At 35.5% G+C, this 8,151-nt stretch overlaps 1 protein-coding gene and 1 pseudogene across 1 annotated transcript in view; both read left to right on the forward strand.

Annotated features, from left to right (window-relative positions):
- The window catches only part of CNTN5 (contactin 5), a 508,562-nt gene that overhangs the window by 455,072 nt on the left and 45,339 nt on the right, over positions 1 to 8,151 (forward strand). The window contains exon 19 of the mRNA XM_011369440.1: positions 5,188 to 5,297. Within this exon, the coding sequence (XP_011367742.1) occupies positions 5,188 to 5,297 (110 nt within the window). The remainder of the gene's footprint in view (positions 1 to 5,187; positions 5,298 to 8,151) is intronic.
- LOC105298279 lies at positions 3,090 to 3,870 on the forward strand (annotated as a pseudogene).

Here is an 8,151-nt window from a genome sequence, read left to right on the forward strand (position 1 = left end):
CTTCTCTCAAGGAGTTTATTAAACTCTCCTTTGATTAATGCTGTTGCCCACCCCTCCTGGGAAGTCAGATGTATAATCAATATTACAAGCACATCCCCCCATATTACAAGCACATCCCCCCATATTACTTGGAGAACTACAACTGCTGGGTCACTTAATACAAATGTATCATCTAAATTCATCAATGTAGTAATGCTGTTCAGATTTTTAATCTAACAGAAACTGAAATCTATCAATCAGCCTGTCCATTTCATATGTTAAGATTGAAAGAGTTAGCCATGCCCTGATTATGTCATCATAAGTGTGTGTGTGTGTGTGTGTGTGTGAGAGACAGAGAGAGATCCTTTTAAGTCTTTGAGTCTATAAGACATAACACTAGTGCAATCTCAGAAACAGATTCCTGAATTTTCATCAAATTACCTGAGTATAATAGACAGAAGTGACAGTGGCAGGAAACATCCTGTGATTTACAGATCAGGGGAGTTTTAGAGATGCCTGAATATGAGAAGATCTATGAGGAGCAGTGCAGCTGTCATCCATGAAATAGGAATAAAAGGAGTTGATAGTAACCTTGAAGTGGGTTAAATAGATGATGGGGGGGGGGGGTCTAGGTGGTTTCTGGAAAAACTTAGAGAGCCCAAGTGAAGATCCCAACATCAATATTCTTGAGAAAAGTCAGGAGTGGAGGAGGGGCAAGAAGAAAAGAGAACAATAGCAAAAGGAAAAGCACCATGTGTGTATAACACAGATATGTGCACAGAAGCATAATAGCTTGGTGGTCTGGACCTGACTGCCTTGTTCAAATTCTCTCTCTACTCTCTAGCAGCAGTGTGACCATGGGCAAGTTGCTTATCCTCTCTGCCCCTCAATTTTCTCATCTAAAAATAGTGATCGTGGTAGTAGGGTGTTGGAAGATTAACTAACACATACAAGAAATTTTGAATAAGGTGTGGCACATATCAAATCCTCAAAAAATGGCAATTATTACTTTTGGTTGTTCCCTTTATCTATTTTGTTTGTCTTTTTTTTGTTTTTGTTTTTTTATTTTTTAATCTTATTCCATTTATTCCTCTGTCAGATATTTGCAGGTAATTGGGCAGCAAGAAAATGAACTATATATGTTCCTGTAAAATCTCTTCTGTGCCCCAAAACTGACTCTAAGAGATAGTGAATGAGCTAGCCACTTCTTTGGTGCCCATTTGAAAACAACAGACGAAAGGGCACTTGACACCTGGGTTCTTTTGGGCCTCTTTCAGAGCCAGAAGCAGAATTTGGATAAATCAACCTTTATATATGTCACATTTTTATCTGCAAAATGAGGACATGTACTTAAAACAAATATTCATAACTCAAAAGCCTACAGAAATCAGATAAGAAATATAAATAAGTGAAGTAGTCCCAGTGTGATAAAATAGAGAATAGTAGGGGATTCTGGCAAACTGAAAAGAATATGCCCTGACTAATGAGGCCAACTACTAATTCTCAACACCCAAGAATTCAGGCGTGATATAGCCCTTTTTTCCTTAAAACAGCCAGAAAATTTTATATTTATGTATGAAACGGAATAAATTAATTTAATACATTATTTGGGCAAACAAAACATTACTGAAGACCAACTGGTCATTTATTTGTGAGCTACGATCCAAGTGACTTTGTAAAATTCTTCTAGTTGTGACCTTCCATCATTCACTTACAGTAGGATACCCAAATAGAACAGCTAGTTTTAATCCAAACCATATATTCTATGATCCAGTCATTTATTCTTGTCTATGAACTATTTTTTTCAAGTCCATTAAAAAATTTATTTTCTTTACTATTTACTTAATTAATTTATTAATTTTTAATTCTTTAATATGATCACATATTTGTCTATAAACTTTTTGATCTACACAAAAATGTTCACTCAGCTATAAATGGCACAAACTGAAATTTCTAAAAGTAAACTTAGATCTCTATTTTACAAGCTGAAATTTCCAATGTAGATATTATTTCAGTATCATTTGTACCATCTATTTCTGATATTATTTATATCCAGAAGTTAAAACAAATAAAAAATGACTCTTCAATTACTGCAACTTAATGTTTAGCCCCCAAGAATGCAACTGTGAGACATCAGCTTGGGTCGGATTCTGATTTAAAATTCTCAAAGAAATGAGGATGCTTGTTTAGGAAATAGGTGTCTCAATATTTTCCTTCCTCTTTTTACCCGTATTTTTTACTTTTTAAAACTTTTATTTCTATTCGAGTACTTAAATTTGTGTAGTGCTACAGAAAGTTGATAGAGAAATAATTTCTTTCTCTAGAGTTGGAAAGAGAAAGGCTGCCACCCAACCACATTTTGTGCTTCTGAAACTATTTATCCCCTGCAATCTTCTTTGGCAAAGATATAATTGCTTCAATAATATAAAAGCTGAAAGAGACATTTGGCACACAAATCTCTGCAATGTATTAATTTAAAAAATAAGAAAAACTGCTTTGAAATAGCAGATTTATCCAAAGTGTGGCTCTCTTTGAAATATGTAAATCGTATCCTGAATCCTGGAGATCAGGTTGCACACATCTTGAGAACATCAGCATTTCCTTTCCTTTACTTGCACAGTTAAAAATTTTAAATCCTTTTAAATAGCAATGAAAAAAATTTTTTGTTGCAAGCCTGCTGATCGGAATTCTAGAATAAAATAGAAAGTAGAAGCTTTTCCCAGAATTTTTTTTAATCTGGCAATTGGAAAGTAGAATGAGGGAAATCATGAGCAAAGAAAATAATGAAAGATACTCAAAAAGTGACATAATGAGAAACTACAATTTATACCATGGCAGGAATTAATGTCAGCGTCTGTGTAAAGATTAATGTGAATTTACCAAAGCACTTTGAATTAACACAATTATAGCATGTGATCTTAATGAAAGCTTTACCAAAAGAAAATTATTGCTCAGTGCAAACATGTACCTTTTAAAAGCCTTTTGCGGACTTCTTTTACAGTAACGAGGTAGATGTTTTTGATTGACATTTCTCAATTAATACTATACTAAGGCCGTTCAGATAGATATGTGACTATTTTTCATTAGAAAAGGAAAAAAAATCTCTTTCCATGCCCAGCACAGTCACAGTTTGTGATTCCAAGAAGCATCTGAAGTATATAGCAACTCTAAAGCATTGGATGCTGCATAAACTGACAAGTGTGTTTGCTCCTCATCCATCCACCGGTCCTCACAAGCTGAGAGAATGTCTCCCTCTCATCATTCTCCTAAGGAACAGACTGCAGTATGCCCTAACAGGAGATGAAGTAAAGAAGATCTGCATGCAAGATTGATGGCAAAGTCCAGACTGACGTAACCTGCCCTGCTGGCTTTATGGATGTCATCAGCATCGATAAGACCAGAGAAAATTTCCTTCAGATCTATGACACCAAATGTTTCTTTGCTGTTCATATTACACCTGAGGAGGCCAAATATAAGTTGTGCAAAATGAGAAAGATCTTTGTGGGCAGAAAAGGAATCCTTCATCTGGTGACTCATGATGCTGGCACCATCCGCTGCCCTGATCCCCTCATCAAAGTGAATGACACCATTCAAATTGATTTAGAGACTGAAAAAATTATTGATTTCATTAAGTTTGACACTGATAACTTGTTTATGGTGACCGAAGGTGATAACTTGGGAAGAATTGGTGTGATTCCCAATAGAGAGAGACACCCTGGCTCTTTTGATCTGGTTCATGTGAAAGATGCCAATGGCAACAACTTTGCCACTTGACTCTCCAACATTTTTGTGGTAGGCAAAGGCAACAAACCATGGATTTCTCTTCCCCATGGAAAGAGTATCCACCTCACCATTACTGAAGAGAAAGACAAGAGACTGACATCAAAATAGAGCAGCAGGTGAAATGATTGCTAGGTGACATGATTGGAAAGTCTTTTTACCTCATTAAAGATAAATATAGCATGAAGAAAAAAAGGAAAAATCTCAAAAAAATGGTTATAATTTCTTTAATATCTTTAATAATAACTTAATTTTTTTAGAATTCTATCTTTGCCATGTAGTTTCCTATATCTTAAAAAAACACATACATACAAAAAAAAAGACAAAAACAAACACCGCATTTTTAACAGATTAATCTGAGCTTGTACCAGTGATGTAGGGTTAGTATCAAAGTCTCTACAATTTTATGGGATAGGAGTTTTTCAAACCGACTTTGTACAGAACTGTTTGAACTAATGTATGGCCTTTATTCTGCCATTTCATTTAACGTGTGTTTGTGACACAGTATTTATGATTCTGCGATGTCAAAGCTGGAAATATTTTGTTCCTCACCTAGAGTGTGACCTCAGATGAAGTGCTGCTCTTGATGGATGCCAGTCAGACGTGATATATTTAAAAAAAAAAATAGTGAGAAAGGTCACCGAGCATAGCAACAGCACTGGGACCTTCAGGGACTTTTCCTTTTCCTTTTCACCTGTATTAAAAGTCAATGCATGCCTTTTAAATATCATAATTCATAACATATTTCTTATACGACCATGGAAATGTAGTTTTGTAGTTGAAACAACGAAAGAAAAAACTCATGAAATTTAGACTATTTGTGCCTGCAGAGGGTAAAGAATAAAATAATATAATAAGTGCTATTCTGTGAATGAATGTTTTAAGTATCAAGTGTTGTGCTAAATATTTTATATGTATTCCAATTAAAACTAACCTTAGAAATCTCTGAGCTATGTACTCTTATTACGCCCACATTACAGGTGAGGGAACTGGGGCTTAGGACAAGGTGAAGCAACTTGGCCAAAGGTAAATAAATATATGATTTTTTTAAGGCAAAAAATAACAGCAGCAGCAACAAACAAAAAGCCAAGCTTGACCCCTAGTTCATTCTTCTGATTATGCTAGGCTGGCAGGCAATTTAAGTCTGTCAATTTAATTTCTCCAGAAATGTTCTAGTTAATCTAAGGATAAAGATCTTGGCTTATCTTGCTAGATTTGTCATTGATAAAAGATTTTGATGAGATTTGACCCAAGTATAGAAATCCAAAAAGATCGTCTTTTTATCTTATGTTTTTTTCACAACTACCACAGCACTTCATTTCAAAAATAAGGTAGAAAGAAGTAACACCTGACAAATTCAGGTGCAATGCTTTGATAGACATAACTTGTTACCATCACAGTTTATTATTTCCATTTTCCTTCATGCAGAACCCAGTGCCGCTCCCACAGATGTCAAGGCTACAAGTGTGTCTGTGTCAGAGATTCTTGTTGCATGGAAACATATTAAAGAGAGTCTAGGAAGACCACAGGGATTTGAGGTATGAACAGAATTATTGAAAATAAGCCTTGTTATTTCTGCTGGCATTGCATTCTCCTAAAGAAATGATTTGGTGACATTTTAACAGAATTATATTCCTTTGAAATTTTGCTCTGTGGCAAAGAAAGTAAGAAATATCCTATTTTACTGACATGTATTATGTTGCTCATTAGCTGGCTTATTTTTCAGCATAGTGGTTTCCATAGCACCATTCAAAGATTTTTTTTAAAAAAAATGAGGTGAAAATAGACCTGTTTCAAGAGCTACAGGTGGCTATTTGCAGGTGTCCAATTTATTGGTTGTTAAAAATGTTTTTGTGTATTTCCCTCTCATAATTAAATGTGTAAGACAGGTTTTCTACTATACTGTCCTTGGCAGATCTTATCTGCTATACTACTCAGATTTGCTTGGACTTAATGAACTATACTTATATATTCGAATGACTTTTGTTCCTTAAGTTTTGCTGTTTTGAAACACAGTTATGCCAGCCTTATAATGGTGAACATTTTAACAATTCATTGACCAATGAAATGTTGGCCTCTGCATGGACTACAGGATTGTGAATCACCTGTGAACTTAAGTTTTCACAAAAACAAAACCCCCACTCTTCATACAGCTTTTGTTCTTGTCTTCAACAGTCATTGATGAGAATTAGGGGAGGAATTTATAAAAGACAAAATAGAATTAGCAGCCAACCCAAGATCTTAGTTTCCTTTAAACTTTTTAATTCTTACTTTTCCTCTGTTTCATCCCCCACTAAGAGAAAATCATCTTGATTTTTGAACAGTGATCAGGTATAGGACTTGTCCACCAACATAGTTTCCAGGCTAAAAACAAACTTCTTTATTCTATTTGACTTTTCAAATAATGCCTAAGAACTATTTGATTAATATATAGCTAGCATTAGACAATGATTACTGTGATAAAGAGTTTATACAATTTTTTACAGTCAGGACCATTCATAAGAAACCATTACCTATACAAAAGCATGAATTTATTTCTACAGTGTTGCTTCGATTCATTATTTGATAATAGATAATTCAGTATATATCTTATCATGATTATAGTTTTACTTTATTAAAATCCCTTTTTCTCTCTTTCTATGCTGCTGGGACCAAGTTTGTTCACTAATGACTGGTAGCGAGGACTGGTAGTACTTGGCCCATGGCAGCTATAATAAATGTTTATTGAATGAATGAATATCTATGCTTTAAAAACATTCCCTTTTAGTACCAATGTAGGAGATATTGGGATGGCCTGCCCAGCTTTCTTTCACTGAGTCAGTGTACCATCCCCCAGGTGTTGTGTTGGCCGCTAATGGTTCTCAGCTTTCCCTCTGGAGAATTGCCGTCCACTGAGGGGTGTACCATCCCCCAGCTGTTGTGTTGGCTGCTAATTATTCTCCTTTAAGGAGCAGAAGGAAGTAGATCAACTAGACTTTGAGCAGTGGTGTGAGTGGAATTAAAAGTAGTCAGAGAGTTAGGTGGGCAGAGACAAGATTATCTAGGGATATGCAGATAATGGAAGGAATTCATATTTTATTTCAAATGCAATAGAAAGCCACTGGGGCAATTGTAGGAAAAGAGTGACCGTGTCTGGTTTAAATTTTTTAAAAACATTATTCTGGCCGCACTAAGTGAAGAATGAAAGGAGGAGGGGAGGAAAAGGTCAGTAGTAGAAGTTAGGAGGTTATTGCAATAATCCAAACAGGAAATGATGGTGACTTAAACTAAGGTCTTAAGAGTGGAGTAGGAGAAAAGTGGACATATTTTAGAGGCAGATATGGCAGCAGTTGCTGACTGATCACATGTGGAAGGAAAGGAAATGATGGTTCCTACATCACTGGCTTGGTCAAATGAATGGACGGTGGTGCCATTTACCAAAACAAAAAGAAAAAGAAAAAAGAAAAAAGGAAAAGAAAACCAGGACAAAGAAGAGATTTGAAGGTAGGAAATAAAGAATTCTGTTTTGGCTAAATTAAATTTGAGATGTCTATTAGAAATTTCAAAGAATAAGTCAGATAAGCAATAGGATATGTGAGTTTGGAGTTTAATTAAGAGATCTGGGCTAAAGACATAAAGGGAGCATTCGCAGAGGTGATATTTGAGGCCATTCTACTAAATGAAAGCATCTAAGGACAGATTTCCGGAGGAGAGAAGAGGATTGGAGAGAATAGGAAGAAGACCGGGGAAGGAGGTATACAAAGCTATGTCTTGATGCAGTCAGCATTCAGACATTTAGATGTTTAGCTAAAGAGGAAGAATCAACATGAGATTGGCAAGGAAAGGTCAGTTTGGTAGAGGGAGGTATCACCAGGTCTGAGAGGCATCAAATAAACTAAAATTGCTGATCAAAAAGAAAGAAATGGTCAACTATGTTTAAAACTGCTAAGCGATCAAGTGAGATCAAAGCAGAAAAATGCCTGTTGGGTTTATAGGCTACTGATGATCTTCAGAAAACTTCCATTATCAAATAAGTAGTAAATATCCCTTATGTTATCAATTTAGTTACTACAGGTTATAGATATCTAATACCCTAAAGAATACTACCGTTAAATAAATTGTGATTAGTGGCAACAATTTGGGAAGAGAGAACCTCAATTCAGAGGTCTCAGCCCAGCAACAGCTTTCTTTGTTGTGAAATCATCTAAGTCTCTTTTCAGGATATTAAGGTTTTGATATATGTATACGAGAATCACAACCCTTCAGTGCTGGTATCAGAGATGGTTGAGAGTCAGACTCAACATCTCAATATGTTTTTGTACCTGTCAGTGATTATAAGTGAGTCTAATTGGCCACTGCAGAAAAAGAAGTTGAGATGAGACTTTTATATAAGGAACTTCCCTTGACATACTC

Source organism: Pteropus vampyrus, unplaced genomic scaffold (genome assembly GCF_000151845.1).
Source record: "Pteropus vampyrus isolate Shadow unplaced genomic scaffold, Pvam_2.0 Scaffold148, whole genome shotgun sequence".
Lineage (NCBI taxonomy): Eukaryota > Metazoa > Chordata > Mammalia > Chiroptera > Pteropodidae > Pteropus > Pteropus vampyrus.